Source organism: Panthera pardus, unplaced genomic scaffold, assembly GCF_024362965.1.
Source record: "Panthera pardus isolate Hobbes unplaced genomic scaffold, ASM2436296v1 HiC_scaffold_8, whole genome shotgun sequence".
NCBI classification, from domain to species: domain Eukaryota; kingdom Metazoa; phylum Chordata; class Mammalia; order Carnivora; family Felidae; genus Panthera; species Panthera pardus.
Genome location: NW_026527013.1, coordinates 131033150 through 131054899, shown reverse-complemented (window position 1 = coordinate 131054899; position 21750 = coordinate 131033150). Strand labels below are relative to the sequence as shown.

Sequence of the window (21750 nt, the reverse complement as noted above, 5' to 3'; positions counted from 1 at the left end):
TCTATATGTATATATTTATATGTATAGTATATGTTTAAGTATCCTGAGCCCCAATGTAAAATGTATTACTTAAAAAAATTATTTCTTATTGTGTGTCATGGTAAAAAAATAATTGAAAAACACTAGTCAAATCTAACATCACATTTTACATATGAAGAAGAAAAAATAAAGTTTAGAGAAATCAAGTGATTAATGTTCTGATGTTTAATGAAAAGTTGAAATCAGGATGTAGAAAAATCTCTTAGTCTTATGCTTCATTATAAGAACAACATCTATCACCTGGAAAAATACTTCTCATTTTCTATGTAGATATCTTCCTACATTAGTCCTGCTGTGAAAATTAAATGAATTTAATTAATTAGTATATCACAAAAATATTGTAAATTTTACCATTGCCTTTGGAGTTAGGCATTAATTAATGTTTTTCACTTGCTGTAGTTAATACTAGTTTTAACATGATTCTGCATATTGACTCTAGAAAGAGAGGGTAATCTGTATTATTTTAACGATTTTTACGTTGGCAGATATGTTAACAACGCAGTGGAGACATTGGACTAGTAGCTATAAACAAATTCTTTAAGAAAGTAATTCTATTTAAAATAAATTGAAGGAATTTTAAAGTTGTAATCCACCATACTGAATGAAATCTATCACTGAAAATATTTCTTTGCTTGCTAGTTCTACTATTATTTTAATTAATAGAAGTATTAATATTAAACTAACATTTATAAATGTACAATGGTATACATCAATAGCGCAAAGAGACTTGATGTATCTTTTTGATGTATCTTTTTGGAAGATAGAGATACACTCCAAGCTGGCCAAATCTTTGGCTCATGGCTATATAGAAATAGAATTTTTATTTTTTATTTATATTTATAGTTGTATGTTTTTTTATTTTAGAGAGAGAAGGAATACAAGCGGGAGAAAGGGGCCGAGGGAGACAGAGAATCTTAAACAGCCTCCAGGCTGAGCATGGATGGACATTGGGCTCCATCCCACAACCTTTGGATCATGATCTGAGCTGAAATCAAGAGTCAGATGCTCAATGCACTGAACCACCCAGGCACCCCTAGAAATAGAATTTTTAGAAATTCAGTTAAAATGAAGACTGGAAAAATAAAACCTAATTGTTTTTAAGATTTGGTAACAAAGAAGGTCAAAGAGGAGTAAATAATAACAGGGTACAGAATAAAAATAAATGATCAATGCTTTAGGTAATTTAAAGACTCTCAATTTCTTCTGTGTAGTCTTCTCCCACTTACAGGAATATTCAGTAAATAATGAAAACTACACTATGTAAAATATACCCAGAATCTTTTATTCAGTAACTTGGGGCCGTCACCCAGATTTTGATATGGATTTTAAAATTTTACTTTTCATTACCAATTAATATTTTTTAAATTCTCACTGAAAATAGAATGTATTTTTACATGTTGACTCTTACTGCCTATAGGAATTTGTTTCCCTTATAAAGACTATAACTGCAAACAAACAAGACAGGTATTTTTCTTTCCAAAGACATTTTTCCTATACTGAGTGGTTCTTTGACATAGGAAGCTTACTATGATGCACCAAATGTGCATGGGGAAGAGTACAAAAGTTGGTCTGGTAAAGCAAAGAATGAGGATGAGAAATTTAGTTATTAGGGGTTTAGTGCAGTCATTAGAAATGCCTCTCCCTCCCAGACTGGTTCGTCCTGCTCAGTGAATACTGTTTTATTCCAATATCCCTTTTTCCAACAGCCATTTAAAATATTCATGAGAGGGGTGCCTGGGTGGTTCAGTCGGTTAAGCATCATACTCTTGATTTCTGCTCAGGTCAGTGCCTCAGGCCTTGCACTGAGTGTGGAGCCTGCTTGGGATTCTCTCTCCCTCTCTCTGCCCCTTTTCCCTCGCACATGTGCACGTTCTCTCTCAAAAATTAAAAAAAAAACATTAAAAAAATGAGAGAATTAAAAAAATAAGGTATTTACAGTAAGTGAAATCCTGTCATCACATGGCAAAGGAGGTACTCATATTTTCCTGCACATAGGATATGTTTGTTGAGTATGGCACCAAACATACTTCCTGCAAAGAATCCCTTTACCAGCAATTAGGACAGATATTTTATTTACATGGAAAATCCCATTACCATCCTTCTGCTACCTTAACAGATAGAAAACTTTTTCCAATATTACTAATCACACCAGAGGAAAGTTTTAAGCTTCCTTTTACATACTGTGGTTAGTCCTCTTAAGAAAAGTCAGTATTGGTCATATTGGCCTTAGCCCTATTTGAACTCATGAAAATTCAGAATAAAATCCAGCTTTCCAATTCCTATTTCTTGAGTTGCTTCTCAAGAAAGCATCAAACTGAGATGCCTGGGTGGCCCCGTTGGTTAAGCACTGGACTTCTGCTCAGGTCATGATCTCATGGTTCATGGGTTCAAGCCCCATGTCGGGCTCTGTGCTTGACAGCCCAGAGCCTGGAGCCTGCTTTGGATTCTATGTCTCCCTCTCTCTCTGCCCCTCCCCTACTCACACTCTGTCTCTGTCTCTGTCTCTCTCTCTTTCAAAAATAAATAAACATTTAAAAACAAAGCATGAAACCAAAAACAAACTTAAAATATGGAGCTCTTTAATTTGCTTAAAAAGTGACAAGTGAAGAGTCTTGAATAAGTTCCTTTACTTGCTCTTATATTAATATTTAATGTTAATATTATGCCAACCAGAATAGCTAGGTAAAAATAAAAAACAAACAAACAAACAAAAAAACAAAACAGCAGAAAAGTACCACGTTTCTTAAAAACAAAGACCTCTAAAAAATCTCATTAATGATTTTGTAAATTGTAATACTTATATTCGGTAAGGGTGGAGTGAAATAGACATACATACTGTTGGAAGTGACAATAAAGTGCTACTATCTTTCAGAAAAGGCGATTTGACAATATACATTAAAAACTTCAACATATTTGACCCTTTGATTCAAAAATTTGACTTTTAGAAATTTAGCCTAGTGAAATGTACAATTAAAGAAATGGACAAACATTTGTGTACCAGGGTGTTCATCACAGCATTATTAGGAACACAGAAAAACAACACAAACATACTATAGCTAGTAATTGGTTACTAAAGTGAGAGGCTATTCATATACTAAATTACCTTACATCTATCAAGAAATATCCCATTTGAAATAAAGATACACAAGCAAAGAAAAAAAATGTTAACAGTTGTTTTATCTCTCAGTGATGTGTTTCCAGGTGGCTTTTACTCTCCCCTCCCCCCCCCCAGCTTTTTTGAGATATAATTGACACATAATATTATGTAAGTATCAGGTGTACAAGATCTTGACTTCATATGTTTATAGGTTGCAAATGATTACCACTACCAAATCAACTACCATTTCCATCCCATTACATAGTGATCATTTCTTCTTTGTGAAGAGAACATTTACGATCTTTTCTCTTAGCAATTTTACTTTACTCCCTTCTGTGTTTTCCAATTATCCTTCAGTGTACATATTTACTTTTAAAAAGGACTTTAAAATTCATTTGCTACTAGTAGCAGGGAGGAGAGTTTTTTATTCCTTAAGGACAATTCAGAACAAATGAAATTTAATGCCCTCTTCACTATGGTTGTAACTTCTAAATATTTCCACCTCTTTTTGCCTCCTATATATGTTAAATTATGGAAAGAGCCAAAACAGTGTGTCATTTAAAGCTCCCTTTCTTCCCAAATGAAAACACTTCAGATAAGACCACCATATCCTCAAGTTATTAGGCATGTGTGTGTAATTTCAGAATTATAATTAGTTATTTTGAAGTTCATCTGTTTTTGATCTGCCTCTTCACTGTGCAGGTAGGGACACACCTTCCATCTTTATATTCCACCAATCTTCTCCGTTCATTTACCCCCTTCCTGTTCTTCCTATGTTCTGGAGAATGTGTACAATGCTTTGCTCTTCAGGGTCTTCGTTATTCAGAGGTGGCATATAAAAGTTACATAACGCAAGCTTTATTTGTATTCGTAAAATCACTGGTCAAAAAGTTTTTGCAACAGTTTATGAGAAACATCATGTAACCAACAACTTCAGTTCAGGGGTACCCTACAGCCTAACACAATCCAATAAGAGCTCTCAGCCTGTTGAGCAGCAGCCTCAGTACCACCTCGAGAACGAATACAGTCTACCACTCCCTGGAGAGCAGCATTTCACCTTTCTGGGACAGAGATCAGCAACCACACTCCCTATGCAGGTATAGGTTGCCAACCCCACTTAGGCACACTCCCCACAGACTAACCCACCCACTTAAAGGACAGGAGAACACCCAAGCCGGTTTTAAAAGCACTCAGGTCTGATGCAAATTAAATCAGGGCAGGCTTCCTGTGACACCTGGGGTCCCCACATAAGTTCTTGAGGGCATGTGCTGTGGGTTCTCCATCTTTCTTTCCCTTTACCCTATTATCTTCTATTGATTTTCTTGGGCCTCTCCTTTCCTCGTTTTCTATTTCCTTCGCCCAGCTCTGGCACTAGAGGCATTAACTACTGCCGGCCCGTGAATTAAGTCACCACTTGGTAGCCTTCTCGTGCCAATGAAAGCATCTCTGCTTGGGTCCCTCGAAGTGTAAAATTCCTGTGCGGTCGAGTCATCTCAAAAGCACTTCCCAGAGCCAAAGACAATCTACAAGCGACAAAGTACAGCAGGGGTTCAGGTAGAGGACCCTAACCGCTTCTCTCTAGAACGCAATTCACTTGTGATGAACAGCTGGAAGACGTGAGAAGGCTGGGCAGCAGAACGTAGCCCAAACTACAACTCAGACGCGCAAGCGCGTGGCTGAGAGCGCCTGCGCACAGAACCCGGCGAGGGGCGGGGAGCAGAGGGGGGCTTTGGGGCCCAGCGCTCCCACTGCCTCGGCTTCCCTTAGCCCACAAGCCCTGCCTCCTCCAGCTGCTTGCGGTCCCAAACAACCGGGTGCGCCGCCAGCGCTCTCCGTCAATTGGCCCTTGGCTTTTTCCGTTTCCGCCCAGCCCTCCACAGTCCACCAATCAGCTTGTGCGTTTGGGTAAGGGGCCACCTCCGAGGCCGACGCTTCGGTTCCTCTGCCTCCTCCGGCTGCTGCCTCCGCTGCTGCCTCCTCCTTCCCCACCTCCTCCGTCAGGCGGGCGTCTGCGGGGGCCCGAGGGGCGGCGGCGGCAGCGGCGGCAGCGACATGGAGCCGGAGGCCGGCGACCGAAGCAGTGCTGGCAGGCACAGGGCCGGGCCCCCGAGCACTCCGCCGCCCCGGGAGCAGGAGCGGAAGCTGGAGCAAGAGAAGCTCTCCGGGGTGGTGAAGAGCGTCCACCGGAGGCTTCGCAAGAAGTACCGGGAAGGTAAACAGCGAGCTTGAGCGAGGGGGGAGGGGAGGCCTCATCGCCCCCAGCCCCTTGTCACCTATCCCCTCCTCCAAGGGGCCACCATTACAACCTGAAGGAGCCGCACGTCAGCCCCTGCCAGTGCAGCTCTCCCAGGCCCGGACGCCCCCTTCTCGGTCGAGTCTTCAGTGGCGTCTGGCGCGCTCCTCCCGCCCCTTTTTCTTTTAGGGCCCTTCAGGAGAGTTCCAGGGCTGTGCAGGAACTGAATCCCCACCCCTTCCAATCCCTTGCCCCCAGTCGGGGTGCTGAGGTTGTTGTCATTACACACAGAGATGCGCACACCCCCAGGAGAGGTGGCCGCTAGGCACGAGAGAGGTGAAGGTAAAACACGAAGGCAGGTAAAATCTGTTTGTGAAGACAGATTGAAAGAAGCCTGAGTTGCCACTCGCACCCTCGCGCTTAACCAGCCCGTTCGATTTGCTGCCCTCAAAGACCCCTCTCCTGTGGGTTTAGCCAGGCGGTGAGGGAGCTTCCTCGCATCGGTTTCCAGGGCTGCGAAGTCAGCAGGCCTTTCTAGCTGACTGGACTTCGCCTTGTTGGAAGGGGGAGGGGCGCCATCCATCCCCTTCAACCCCCGCCCCCCGCTCCCGCCATTCTTCAAAAGCTTGATCTTAGTGTTTTTTTTCGGTGAGGTAGGAAGAGATCTGGGACAGGTTCTCAAAATACTATTTGGCTTTGAATAGTCTATGTAACCGCCAAGCCTCCTAAGGACACAGATGCCAGTGAAGCTGGCCATCGCTGGGGACCTAGCCCTATGGAAGATCTTAAGCAGAAGAAGCCTTTAATAGCTCTTGCTTCTGCCTGAGGGGTGTTTATAGTTGGAGTGTACGGTTAGCCTTGGTGTTTTTAAATACAGGCTTTTTTACAGAGCTGTTTTATAAGATCGGCATTGAAAATTCTGGTTTTTCACACGCTCAGGAGAAATTTCTTCTGAGTATCAAAATGAGGGATAAGCTACTTGCCCTCACTTTAGCTGAATTGAAAACTGGAAAACCTGCAGTCTTCTGGTGTTTTATACTTCTTTAAATTTAGGATTAGACGCAAAATTATGACAACGAAGGAACTGGCATGTAACATCATGTTACTTTTGATTTACAAACACTTTTCAGTTACTCGAGAAGATTAAAAAGTGTCTTTTGTACCTTTGGATGTAGTTAATGTGTTTCATTTTTCAAACTTTAAGTTCAAAGTTTTCCTCCCTTGGCAACTCAAGCCTAGCTTTTAAAATAACTGCTTGAATAGTCATCCTCAAAGATGGCCTATAGTTATTGTTCAGTAGCTAGCAATAGAAAGAGATTTATCAGACATAGTTAAGACGTTGAAATTTGTTTTTTAAAAGAATGTTTTAACCCCCAACCCACAATTTATTCAATAAAATGTGTAGTTGTCATGGCAACCATTGCATCATTCTTGATTTTCAGAGAATGCACTTACATAATGGCATTCACTGTACATTGGAAAAATCCACTGGAGAAATGAAATAAATGGACACACTTTTATCATGCTATTTTGTATGACTTTAAGCAAATACGTCTTTTTAAAGAAAAAATGACTAGCATATAATTGTTTCCATATTTACCTTTTTATAATATTCATTTATTCATAAATGAATAGGTTTCACTTAAATCAATACACTACTAGTTTGTCATCATGTCTTTAAGTGCTGTTTATACTTGATTAGTTCCCACATGTTTAAACATGTCTTTAAACATGAATATTAACCAAGGGAATATTTGTTCATAATGAGAATTGGTAGTTGGAAGTTACCAGAGCTAGAATAGATACATGTAGTTCATAAATGAATGATCTAGTGTGCTTCTGGGCAGGTGAAGCCCTGATGGGCTGTAGATCTTTGAGTGATACTGTTCTTTTAGCATTTTAATGCCCTGAATTCCATCAGTGATCCAGAATTCTCTAGGCTTTATTCCATTGATACACAAAGGCCCATCAGTGAACTAGCAAAGTAAAAGATCCTAACAAGCATGCCCTTTCTTCTTTAATTTCTGACATGTAGGTCAAATCTTAGTTGTGATTGAACAAAAATCTGTGAAAACGCCATCTGTGGGAAAGTCTAATTATGCACATAATCCCAAGGAAATAATTTTTAGTGTTTGCCTTTGAGGTTTTAGTATTGTTACAACACTGGTGGTCCACAGTCTGTAAACATATTTTGCAAGTTCATCTGCAAGTCACCTGTGGTAATGAAATAATAAATAGTGCTTAGGTGCTAGGTTAGGTTACAAAGGTTTATTTAATCAGTAACTGTAATACCAATAGCTATGGAAACTATACTCCTTTTATAACAATATTCCTATCAGAAAATGGAGTGATAATTCCAGCTTAGAATATTGGAATGTTAGACTAGAAGAAACCTTAGCATTTATCATGGATTCCCAAATATGACTGATCAGTAGATTCATCGGGGGTGCCTTTTGGAAAATTCCTGTCTTCATCTTGGATATATAGTTTCACAGTCCTTATCACTGAGGCCTGGAAATTTGTCAGCCAGATTTTGAAGTGGTGATTTAAACTAGTTCCTTCCTTTTACACTTGAGTGTGCCAAATCCCAAAAATATTAAAACAACTTGCTTGAAGTTTGGATAGTTCATCATTAGTACTGTACATATTTTATAGGAATAATAGTTTTTTCTTCCCAGTTGCACACCTAATGGTGACCCCAGATGTTGGTGGAATGGGAGAGAAAATGGAAAGCAGGAAGTAGCCCTAGAATTTGTGTTAGGTAAAAAAGATGTAAATTGATGATAATGGAGTAATCCATGGGATGGGTATGATTAGCTGAGTTGGAACTACATGATGTATGGGGCTTTAGGGGGAGAGATGTCAGGGAAGAAAATAAGTGGGGGTAGAATGAAGAAGGAGGCAAAACATTCACAGTAAGGACAGGAGTGAGCACTGGATAACAAGCGTAGGGTTGGATAATGTAGTTTTCACTTCCCTTATATCTGATTCTCCAATTGAAAATGAAGCAGGAATAACAATGAAAGTAAGATTTTCCTGCTGTGGTAGAAAAAGATTTCTCTCCATCCTTCCCAATCCATTTATCTACCTGATGCTTGTTGATGGGGATGAGCAGGCTTGGGGTTTGAGGGGGTAGTGGATAAAATGATAAAGACTAGCAGGTGGCTTTAGTGTACTCTTTCTTTTACCGCTTTTCCCTCTCTACTCCATTTACTGCTTGTCCTTGGTCACCACTTAGAGATCCTTTGCAGTTTTTTACACATTGAGAATTGGAGATAATTGTCAGTGTTCTAGGCCATGTTGATGTCTTAAGTAGTTACCAAGAGGAAATGTTAGGGAAATATCCAGTAGTGGTGATGAGAAGGGGTGTTTCTGGTCTCCTCAGCCTTATAGATAGGGACAGTCTTTTAGACTGAGTTTATATAAATGGAAACATGCTTGCAGATATAGGTGTTTTCTGTCTTTGCTGTACAGAATTTTAAAAATTGACATCCATGTAAACTAGAAATATTTTAAATGTATCATAACAGTTGTGGACAGCTTCTTAATGAGAAACAACTAGTTTTGCTTTCCAAACAGGGAGTTCATTGTTTAATCAGATGTGCCTGGTGAGTACATATCTAATTGAGAAGTGAAGTAGAGGCATGTATATTTTCAGTTGTCTTTGTATTTTTTTTTCCATAATCCTATTCTTACGATGATTATTACTATGCTTGGCATCTTTTTCAAAACTTAAGGTATTTTTGTAAACATTCTGAGAGAATGCAGTTGTTAGAAATAAAAGTGTCATTTCCGTTCCATTTAGTTTTGATTTTTTAACCCATCTGTGAATGCTTTTAGCAAATTTCATCAATTTATTCACTCTCTGAATTTACTTATTCTTTATGCCAAAACAAGTTAAATAGTTAATTACATAAACCCTATGAAGCTTACAAGTCAATCAGAGAAAAGTAAAAATACATATTAACCTGTTAACAGTGGTATTCTCAAGGTCACGGGGTTATGGATGATCTTTATTATAGTTTCCTATATTAAAAAAAAATCAGTGTTATAGTAGCAATGATGATCTTATAAAACTAGTTAAAACAAGACAGATTCTTACTGACACTGAAACAGAAAAGAACACAGATAAGGTTCTGTAGACTAAGTCCAGAAAAAATTTTGTTTCAAAGATCGATGGGGCGCCTGCGTGGTCAGTCGGTTAAGCGTCCGACTTCGGCTCAGGTCATGATCTCGCGGTCCGTGAGTTCGAGCCCTGCGTCGGGCTCTGGGCTGAGGGCTCAGAGCCTGGAGCCCACTTCAGATTCTGTGTCTCCCTCTCTCTCTGCCCCTCCCCCGTTCATGCTCTGTCTCTCTCTGTCTCAAAAATAAATAAACGTTATTAACAAAGATTAACAGTTGTGAGCAGCATATTAAGAGTGAACAGCTAAATTGTCTAAATTACATGTTTAATTCTTATTGATTACTCAAATTCTTCATAGTTGGAGACAAAGGGTGAGCTAGAATAACAGTTTCAATAGGCTGAAAAGTACATTGTGATTGTTATTCTTTAGCAAACCCTTCAAACGAGAGAATTGGCACGGAGGAAAAAACCTTTGAATTAGAAATAATTTTAAACTAACACTAAAAGGTCTAAAAATGAAAGAATGAATGTAATGTTAGTGTTTTTCCTGAAACAAAGTTTTGAAATTGTTTTTAAAATTGGGATAATAGACTTTTTAATTGAAATTTCCTAATTTTTTTTCTTCTATGGACTTCAACATTTTTTTAAAATACTGACCAACTCCTTAACCCCCAGAAACTTTGAACAGGTTTTCTTTGTTTTACTTTTTTTAAGTGACGTTTTACTCTATTTTCTTTACATTTTTTTTCAGTCTCTCATTCTGATATAGAGTTAGAAAGTGCTGCTTTGTGATAGAATCTTTGTTCAGTCAGCAAAATAAGGTGAACACTGTCCACAGAAGGGCTTGTTAACTTTGTCCTAGGAGAGTTTGAACTGCCATTCTAGCAGGGAGAAAAAAATGAAAAGAGTTTAATGAGTGGTAACACTAAAAGATTAAGAGAATATTGACTGATAAACAGCTCACTGAGATGCACATAGTAGATTAGCTATTTAGTTTTGTTATTTTTATTCATCTTTGTAGTAAGGTATGTTTTTAGGGGTTTTGTTTTTGTTTTTGTTTTTTACATTTCAAAAGGTACAGTAAAAATTAAGTAGATCCTTTTGGTTGGTGTAGATCCTTTTGATTGTTTTGTGGAAAAAAACTACAATAACATATGCAGTGGATCTTAGCCTTGGTTCTGCATTGGTATCATCTGTGGAACTTCGTGGAACATAGGCATCTGTATTATTTAAAAGCTCCATAGGTGGGGCGCCTGGGTGGCTCAGTCGGTTAAGCAGCTGACTTCGGCTCAGGTCACCATCTCGCGGTCCGTGAGTTCCAGCCCCGCGTCGGGCTCTGTGCTGACAGCTCAGAGCCTGGAGCCTGTTTCAGATTCTGTGTCTCCCTCTCTCTCTGACCCTTCCCCGTTCATGCTCTGTCTCTCTCTGTCTCAAAAATAAATAAACGTTAAAAAAAAAAAAAAAAAAAAGCTCCATAGGTTATATCATGGACAGAGCAGTGAAGGAATGCCGATCTAAAGTATAAAGTACTATAGATTAGAGTAGGAAGGAATCTGGAAGAAAGGACTTCACCTAGGAGACTCTTAAACTAATCTGATTTAGAGTTACTAATAGCATAAATAACAACAGTAATCATGAAAACAGAAAGTTATATCAAAGACTTTTTGAAGGTCTGAGTGAGCAGTTTTAGTGAAAGTAAAAGGGAAGAGTCAGAGATGATGTCAAGGTTTGTTGTCTGGGAAAATATAAGTACCCATTTTCATCCATTTAAAAAAAATTTTTTTTTTTTAACGTTTATTTATTTCCGAGACACAGAGAGATAGAGCATGAGAGGGGGAGGGGCAGAGAGAGAGGGATGACACAGAATGTGAAACAGGCTCCGGACTCCGAGCTCTGAGCTCTGAGCTGTCAGCACAGAGCCTGATGCGGGGCTCGAACCCACAAATCGTGAGATCATGACCTGAGCCGAAGTCGGTCGCTCAACCGACTGAGCCACCCAGGCGCCCCTTCATCCATTTTAGAAATGTATGTATGTTGGGATAGGGGCAGAGAGAACAGAGTAGACAGGCAAGTTGAGAGAGATGGTGTAAGGGTTTAGTTTGGAATATATCCTTTGCAAGTGTAGGATTGGAAGCCCTCTGTGGAAATTGAAGTTTGAGGGCAGATGAACTGCCCAGCAGAGTGATGATAATTTATAAATGAGGACAGATCTTAAAAAACAACCAGGTGTGTCCAATTTTATGTAAGTAAATGCTCCTCTTTCTGCCTTAAGCTCCAATACCACAGTTGTGCTTGCCTTTATTGTATTTGTCACTTATCAGTTCACTAACCTGTCTTTCCATTAAACTTCGTTCTTTGAGCAGGACTCTGCCTTTTGTCTTTGCGTCCCAAGCACCCTGCCTTATAAATTTAAGACACACTCAAAAAGAAAGAAGCTAATATAGGTATTTCCAGATAGTTGAGTTCAATCTTTTATATTCATTCATATTTTTAAATTGTAAATTTTGGGTACAATTTTTTGTAATGAATTTATTGTCTTCTTATATTAAGTAGTTAGATTAATTTTACCCTTTTAGGGGTTCCTGCGTGGTGCAGTCAGTTAAGTGTCAAGGCTCAGGTCATGATCTCACAGTTTGAGCCCTGCATCAGGCTCTACACTGGCAGTGCAAAGCCTGCTTGAGATTCTCTGTCCTCTCTCTGCCCCTTCCTCGTTCATGTGCGTACTCACTTCCTCTCAATAGAAATGAGATTTTTTTAAAAAAATTGTTCAGACTATCATTATGAACATCTTATTTTTCTATAAGTCAAACTGGAAATAGCAGAGAATATAGATATTGTAAAGGGCCTTGCCCTTAACATTTGTTAAGTATTTGTTGCATCAACTTGCCTTATTTTACTATATGCTGTGAATTCTTTTCCTCTTCTTATTTGCTACTCCCCTTTCCCTACCCACTGATTCTCACATACCAGTGTTAACCAGAGATTAAAAAAAAAAGTTTTGCCCACAGAAATATGAGAACTAATAAGGATATTTTAATGTGTGTCTGTTTGTGTTAGTATTAGAAGATGGTAATAATTTTGTGTATTAGTGTATATTTACTTATATACTCTAACTTCATAGTTAAAAATTTTGCAACCCCAGTACCAATCTCATAAATTCTGGGGGTGAAATTTGTACAAGTGGCAAAATCCAAACATCTGAGAACCACTGATAGACAGTACTAATTTATTGTGCTTTAAGTGTAGGTATATTGATGCCTATTGCAAGGGTTATTTTAGAATAGATGGCTAATCACCATACCTTTAAAGGGGCATCTGAGTACACCCTGTTCTCATTTATACATAAATTCCTCTAATTAATACAGAAATTCCTAGTCTCATTTATACAGAAATTAGTTCTCAGAAGGTTTTTCGTAAGTCCTTTGTTTACACTAAATAAGTAAACTCTGTAGTTGTACACATACCAGTAAAGTTTTTTTACAAGGAAATAGTAGATGTTGATTCCATTGATTCTGACTCTTCTTAATTCTTTTCATCTCGTGTGTGGGGATGTATTGAAAGAGTTTTACATTTTGAATTAACTACTTTTATCATAAATATGTTTATAAAAAGAGAGTGCCCCAAACACAGGATACACTGTTGGCTAAATTGTATTTTTAGGTACTGAGTTTTATCCATGCAATATTTTGTTTTTTAATGAAATTTGACTCTTCAGGTTGCCCCAAGCCTTGCTGACCTGTATATTATTTCACCGGACATTTGAGTTTACAGTCTTGCACAGACCTGTGGTTTTGAGCCATCGCTGTACAGTGACTTTCCTTGGGGAGCATTAAAATACATGACCAGTTCCCACTCCAGGTCATTTAAATGAAACTTCTGGTTGATTCCAGTGTGCAGCCAGAGTTGAAACCACTGCCAGAAATCTAACAATGCGGTTGTAGAGACTAAGTAACTGCATTTGACTGAGAGAAGACCATTTGTGGCAAGTAGAGTCAGTGTACTTTGCTCTGGTGTCAAAGCTTTGTTCATATCTGTGAAAGTTCATAAATCAAAAATTTGTAAAGAGAGGCAAGGCGGTATGGTGGTTATAAGCATGGCCTTTGGCACTTGACTGCTAGGTTTGATGTATACCCTTGAGAAGTTTACTTAATCTCACTGTACCTCAGTTTCCTTATCTGGTAAAGTAAAATATCTTCCTCAATGGGTTGGTATTAGAATTAAATGAGTTAATATTTGTAAAGTACTTAAAACAGTCTGTGCAACATAGGAAGCATTAAATTTGTTAAATACATCATTTAAGAAATACTAGAGGTGTATCATTAGCTACACTGCCTGGGTGCATTTAACAGCCATAACATTGAAGATTGGCTGGTTCCTGGAATTTCTACCTAGACTGCTCTGTAGTCTCTTTCTTGTTCAGTCAGAATGGCTGTAAAAACAAAGGTTTTTTTGGGCCCCCCTTGCTTCTTATATTTCTATTTTTATGTGAAAATAAAAAAATAAAAAAATAAAAATCATTTCCCTTAACAGAGAAATGACTAGTCATAGCATATTGGGTGTAAGATGCAGGTTTTCAGGTGGTTCCTGTGTTTGAATCTCAAGAACTGCTTCAACACCACACACTGTGGATGTTTTGTTCCACTTTGGGTGTGTCAGTATATCAGGTGCTCAAGAATGCTGAGAAGCTCCTTTAACTCTATTTGTGAAACAGTCTGGTCCTAAACACTTTGTTAGCCTTAGAATGGCTGTTGGACTTGTTTCCATTTGGTCATGACTTTATCTGTTTACCTCATGTTAGAGGAAATGATCTTGAAAGGTTCTTCGAACATGAATTTGGTAATCTGATCATTTATAGGTAATGTGTCTTACTGCCCATATTTGGTAATATACCTAAGTAAAAATCAAATAAATTTTTAGTTCTGAATTTCTAAAAGTTCAAGATTAGTTTTGATACTCAAAGTAAATTGGTTTTGATTTTTTTAAAGAATTTGATGGCCCTCAGGTTTAATAAAATGCATTTTTTTTTTTAATTTTGTAACTTTTACTGTGTTCATGGCACATAATTTTTTTAGATGAAACTTACTGAGGTACAATTTATGCACAATAAACTGCACACATTTGAAGTGTGTAATTCAGTGGATTTTGACAGATGTGTACACCTATGAAACATTACTGTAATCAACATTTAGGATGTTTTTGTTGTCTCCCAAATTTCCTCATGCTTCTTTGTAGTCACATCTCTCTCTCTCTCTCTCTTCCTCTCTCTCTCTTCCTCTCTCTCTCTTCCTCTCTCTCTCTTCCTCTCTCTCTCTCTCTCTTCCAGGTCCACTGATCTTTTCTCATTGTAAATTTGTCTGCTTTTTTTTTGTAGAGTTTTATGTACATGGAATCATGTGATGTCTTCTCTTTTGTATGCCATGTGAGAACCACAATAATGCAATGTGAATCTTTGGTATCATGGCTCACAAGGGTGAACCACTAAGAATAATGACAAGCTATTCTTGTTTTAAATTGGCCTCAGATTTATACCTAACTAAAGTTCTTCTGTGCTTCTTATCTTTTTAAAGTGAAATTAGGAGTTATTGAGAAAATAATATTATTTCTAACATAGTTGTAAATATCAGATGGTTGTGGCATGTAAAAATGCATTCACTTTAGCACCATCTAGTCATTTTTTTTTCACATAAAAATAACTCATCTATTTAGTGTTGTTACCAGTAATTTCTCCTTAAGTTTAGGGCTTTGCCTTTTTTTAAAAAATGTTTTAATGCTTATTTATTTTTGAGAGAGAGAGAGAGAGTGAGCAGAAGAGGAACAGAGAGAGAGGGAGACACAGAATTCGAAGCAGGCTCCAGGCTTTGAGCTGTCAGCACAGAGCCCGACGCGGGGCTCTAACCCACGAACTGTATGATCATGACCTGAGCTGAAGTCGGATGCTCAACCAACTGAGCCACCCAGGAACTTTTCCTAAAAAAGCTAGGACTTTTCCTAAAAGATAGATGGACTGTTATCAAAGAATTTAATGGAGTTGACTGCACTTCACGCTGCAATTTTGCTTTAGACAATAGTGTAAAAAATATATAAATAAATCATGTGTGTATGGTATATATACATATATATGTATGTATACATATATACACACACATACACGTAGATCTGTATCTGCTTAAAACAGTGGTTAAAATTTCTGAAAAATTGACTTTGAATCTATTGTTTTTCTAAGCCTCTTATAACTCTTATTTTTGAGAACGCTCTTTTGAAGTATTCAAATTGTACTTCTTTTTCATCACTACTATCTGTTGACAGTTGTCAACTGTAGTTTGAATTTTACTCTGTGCATAATTTAATTTGTAATTTTGGGGTTTCCTGTATCTTTTGAGCATGGTGAAAATTCAAACATTTTCTCTCCCATTAATGGGGCACCATGACTAACCTTGATAGTTTATAAAAGTTCTAAATCAAAATGTCTTTTGAACTAATGAATTAATGTGCTATTAATTTTTTTCCTATTTAGTTGTTACTGGCTTCTCATAGGAAGTAGTAGCTTGTATTTTTCTTTAGTTGTGACATATAATGTTTGTGGAGGTGAATTTAGTCAATAATTAGGATATTGTCTTGATATTAGAACCAGTCTTCAAAATAACTTGGCTCACTGATTTCTATTATTGAACTTGGTTTGGCAACCTAAGTTGGCATCACTTGTGTTTTAAATTATTAATTAGTTTTTTTAAGTTTATTTATTTATTTTTGAGAGAACACACACACACACACACACACGTCTAAGTCGGGGAAGGGCAGAGAGAGGGAGGATCTGAAGCAGGCTATGGGCTGTCAGCACAGAGTGGGATGCAGGCTCCAACTCAAGGAAACTGTGAGATCATGACTGAGCCCAAATCTGACGCTTAACTGACTGAGCCACCCAGGCACCCTTTTTAGTTAGTTTTTTAAAATTAATGTTTAAAAATTTTAAATATAAGGAGAATATAATAAATGGAAGTCATGTTAATATGAACTTTGTTCTAGAATCTTGTAAGACAAATTGATGACTTTATCTTTTAGACAAAGCAGAGTTTTAAGTTGATCTTTAAAACTATGTATTTGAACAAATGATTACTGATTTGTTCTCTAAATTTATTATTTTAGTTTGACCATAAAATGTTCATTAACTATTAATTTCAAGTTAAACTGGAGTACATATATATTTTTAATTGTGCTTTCTAAAAGTAATTTTTGATTTCTCTGTATTCGGGCAAAATGAAATGTGTATGTTTATTGTAGATTTACCTCTCCTTCACTCCCTTCCCTTTTTTTAAAGATACATTCACATTTTCGTAGGATGTCTGTAACAAGTAGGCAAAAAAATAGATATTAATCACAGTGATTTTGAGTCATCACAAATGCCAATATCATTGTAAAATCATTATAAGATTAATTATTAGGGGTGCCTGGGTGGCTCGGTAGGTTGAGGGCTGGACTTTCGGGATTGGCTCAGGTCATGATCTCTTGGTTTCATGAGTTCGAGCACTGTGTTGGGGTCTTTGCTGACAGTGTGGAATCTGGGATTCTCTCTCTTCCTTTCTCTCTCTGCCCCTCCCCTGCTCACGTTGTCCCTGTCTCTCTCAAAAATAAATAAATAAACTTAAAATGAAGACACATTGTTGGGATGAGCGCTGGGTGTTGTATGTAAGCCAATTTGACAATAAATTATATTAAAAAACAAAAAATTTAAAAAAGACTATTCATTGAGAGCTCTGATTGAGCTTAAATATTTAAGCATTTCTGGTTCTGTTGACTATGTCTTTGATGTAGACCTCAGGAAGTTCATAGTTCCTGATTTGCCTTTTGGTAATGAAAAAATATTTTTCTTTTAAATAAGATAGTCTTTTAAATATTGGTTGACTTAATAACTAAATGATAACCAAAAATTCTTAGAATCAAGTTTTAACGTATTTTTTATGTATGCAATTTGACCAAGTTAGCAGAAGAATTCTGAATATGTTTACTGGGCACTGGTCACCCTTAATTGGTTTTGGCTTTTAGGATCCAAATCATAAATTGTTTTGAAAATATTTTGCTTAAAGGAAAAATACCATTATTTTAATATTCTAAAAACAAAGAATGGGCTATTATGAAAAAAAAAGAACTAAATTTACCCCTTCTATTTTTGTTTGATGACTTTATTTAAACAATACTTTAATAAGCTTTCAAGGGTATTCTAGAAAGTAGAATTTTCTCATAACTGGAGGCTATGTTTTTGTTCAACTTTGCAACCACCATTTAACATAGTGTATTCCTAATAGACAGGGTTTTATACATTCTTGTTGAATAAATACATGATTTAAAAGTTCTGGGTCCAGGATACCTTACATAGGATATGGGGAACATAGCACATTCTTATCTTAGAGCATCTTGTTACATATCTTCTTTCCTTTCTTTGCCTGTGCTAGCTCATTAGCTTTGTTATTCTGGGTAGCATTTGAAATAGGTTTTGTTTTGTTTTGTTTTGTTTTCCAGCAAATCCAATGAAAGAATGAAGAATATAGAATATATACAATTGTGTTGTTTAATCTCAGTTATATATACGTGTACTACTACACTTTACTAAACACATCTGTTTGAGTATCAGCATACTTGGGGAGAGTTTAGAGATTTAAATGTTAATGAAGACATCAAGTTGAAAGTGTTCTGCAGACAGTTTGAGTTCAATAGGCTTGCAGACAAAATTTGAATCCTTCCTCTAAACTTCATTGGAGCAGATAGTAAGGTTTAAAATTCTACAAGAAATTGATAATATTGGAACAAAATTTTGTTAAATGTGCAAAACTACAGGTCTTCTTAAAAGCTGAAGGGCAGTAGGTTTCTGTATATAAACAGTTATCTTTGCATCTCATAGCTAATAAAATAATTGTAAAGTAAATTGAATTTCACAGTGTACAGTGACATAGATTTGTAGTAGATGCCTTTGGTGTCCCATATACCTTACCTTGGTCTTCAGCTGTGGTGGGCAAACCCTGTGAGCTCAGAGGAACCCAGCCCTTACAAAGTCCCACTTTAAATGAGTGCTGCTTTCTTTTCTGCTCTGCACCTTTCTCCAACACTGCTGGAACCCACTAAGGATATCCCCTTATTCAGTGCCTAAATGAAAACTAAAAGTGCAGGTTCTTAACAACTCTCAGTTAATTGGGGATTGTAGCTGATGCATAAAACATCCTTGCCTCCTGTCTTTTAGGTGCCCAATTCCAGAGGCTTTCTGTATGCTTCTCTTATCCCTAGGAGCAAACTCAATAATGCCCTCTGTATTACCACTTTTTCCTTCCTAGGTTCATTCTCCCTATTCCCTCCACTCCTGTTTCCTAGGATTCTCTCCCAAATAAACTGCTTTCCCAAAAACCCAGGTCTTTTCCCTACATTGTATCTTCTGTAGAATCTAAACTGAAAAGTTGTACAGAAAGGAAATCTGGGGGCACCTGGGTGGCTCGTTGAGCGTCCAATTTTGGCTTGGGTCGTGATTTCGCGGTTTGCAGTTTGTGAGTCCGAGCCCTGCGACGGGCTCTGTGCTGACAGCTCAGAGCCTGGACCCTGTCTTGGGATTCTGTGTCTCCCTCTCTCTCTCTCTGCCCCTCCCCTGCTTGCGCTATCTCTCTCACTTTTTCTCAAAAATAAATTAAAAATTTTTTTTAATTTAAATTAAAAGGTATCATTAAATGGGGTGTCTGGGCGGCTCAGTCGGTTAAGCGTCCGACTTGGGCTCAGGTCATGATCTCACAGTTCATGGGTTTGAGCCCCGTGTCAGGCTCTGTGCTGACAGCTCAGAGCCTGGAGCCTCCTTCAGATTCTGTGTCTCCCTCTGTCTCTCTGCCCTTCCCCTGCTCATGTTCTGTCCCCCCCCCCCCGAAATAAATAAACATCAAAGAAAACTTTTTTTAATGTATCATTAATCAAAATATTTGTTTTAAAGGTTTTACTTCCTGTAGTTCTATTTAGAGAGTTGGTAAATAACTACATCTGAAAGATGTTGCTAATACTGAGGAGTTTTTCTTTGAGAATTTGGGAAATAAATTTGCCTGCTTGTTTTTAGTGGACAGTTATTGCCAATCTACTATATAACAAATTGAAAGCTCTCATCACCTCACAAATATTACCAGTTAATGAAAATATTGTTCTATAAGAACATAACCCCCAAGAAGAGAACTTTTCATTCCTTTGGGGTTTACAGTTGGTATTCAGACCTAGAAGGAGACTGTGATATATACTCCTTTTTAACAGTGTGTGTGAGGGCATGTTTGTACCTTTCTTGCTATTTCTTAATTTGGTCAAACTAGAGGGCTAATAGTTTGATTTTCAACTCAGTCCTTGTTGGACTGTGCTTAAAATATAGTGTTTCAAATTTTGACTAAGTCTAGATATATTTAAACTTATAATTATTTTTTCTTTGTTAAAAAAAAACACTTTTTAAATACTAGAATCTCATAGTCTCACCTCTGGAGAGAATTTGGGTAGAATGATTATCTTCAAATTTGGTTGTTTTATTTATATTTTTCAGCCTATTCTGCCAAACAATTGCCTACATTTGAACATGAAGCAAGAGAACCTAAATCTTACCACTAAGGACATTGAGTGAAGCTACTTTGATAATTTTTGTTTACTCTTTTACCCTTACAATTATGTTAATGTCATCTATTTGGCATAGCATCCTCATACCATTCTTTATTGGAACTCACATTGTTGTTTCAGATTTCATATTAAAAGTGAGAACTTATTTAATGTTTTTAAAACGATAGTAGCAAGGGGTGCTTAGATGGCTCAGTAGGTTAAGCATCCAACTCTTGATGGATGACTCAGGTCATGATATCACAGTTGTGAAATCGAGCCCCACCTCTGCTTGCTGTCTTTCTCTCTCTCAAAAAACAAAACAAAAACAAAAAAAACCCATAGTAGCCAGAAGTAATATCGAGGCTCAGTAATATACTCAGCTTATGAGGTGCCTGGGTGGTTCATTCGGCTAAGCATCCATCTCTTGGTTTTGGCTCAGGTCACAATCTCACAGTTTGTGAGTTCAAGCTCCACATTGGGCTCTGTGCTGACAGCATGGAGCCTGCTTGGGATTCTCTCCCTCTCTCTCTCTGCCCCTCCCCTGCTCATGCTTGCTCTCGCTCTCTCTCAAAATAAATAAATAAACTTAAAATATATATATAGTCAGCTTATAATGTTTATTCAGAACATTTTGTAAAGACTTAAAACTTCAGAGAGGCTTCTAAGGTAGTTTCTCTAGCAACATTTTTGCCCTATAATTATAATTTTTTAAAATACAATATGCCTAGAACACATCCAAGTGAGTAAATAAAAATATTTATCTTGCTTGGTAATTTATGGTGCCATCTCACCTATCAACCCTTTTTTTATTGATTGATTGATTTGCTTATTTTTAGAGAGAGAGAGAAAGAGACAGAGTATGAATGAGGCAGGTGAAGAGAAAGAGGAAGACACAGAATCCAAAGCAGTCTCAGGTTCTGAGCTGAGCTCTGCACAGAGCCTGACGCAGGGCTTGAACCCACGAGCTGTTAGATTATGACCTGAGTTTAACTCGGCCCAACCGACTGAGCCACCCAGGCACCCATACCCCTTTTTAATATAGGGAACTGATCAGTATGTAGAGATCCAAGAAAATAACAGGCAAGAAGCAGGCTTAAGTAACTTTGTGCCGCAAGGTCAAATTGCCCAAGGGTACCAGGATAATTAATGTTTGAATACCCAGCCATAATTGTCCCCTACCAGTGTGTTTTTGGTTTATAAACTGATAACTCCTACTTATGTGTGTTAGTTTCATTCAGCTTCACAAATCCATCTGTTTAAATTGGTGAAAATTTATTTGATTATCAAATCATCATAGTTAAAGTGATACATCTATTTGCATAAAGGAGCTTTTAAAATTCTAGTTTAAACTTGATGCAACTTGACTTTATAATTTTGCTTATATTCATCTTTAAGTAATTTTAGATTACGCAGAAACTTTTAAAAGCCTGAGACATTTGTAAGTGAAGTTAACTTAATTCGTCTTTTCCCTTGTTTTTAGTGGGAGATTTTGATAAGATCTGGCGAGAACATTGTGAGGATGAGGAAACACTTTGTGAATATGCTGTTGCAATGAAAAATTTGGCAGATAACCATTGGGCAAAAACTTGTGAGGGCGAAGGTCGTATTGAATGGTGTTGTAGGTGAGTGTTTTTATGAACTAACATTTTTGGTTTCTACTATATC

At 37.5% G+C, this 21750-nt stretch overlaps 1 protein-coding gene across 1 annotated transcript in view; it reads left to right on the top strand.

Moving 5' to 3' along the window:
* Positions 1–5035: 5035 nt before the first annotated feature.
* BMT2 (base methyltransferase of 25S rRNA 2 homolog) overlaps positions 5036–21750 on the top strand; it is a 90413-nt gene continuing 73698 nt past the window's right edge. The window contains exons 1-2 of the mRNA XM_019418076.2: positions 5036–5348; positions 21566–21707. Of these exons, the coding sequence (XP_019273621.1) occupies positions 5189–5348; positions 21566–21707 (302 nt within the window). The 5' untranslated portion in view covers positions 5036–5188. The remainder of the gene's footprint in view (positions 5349–21565; positions 21708–21750) is intronic.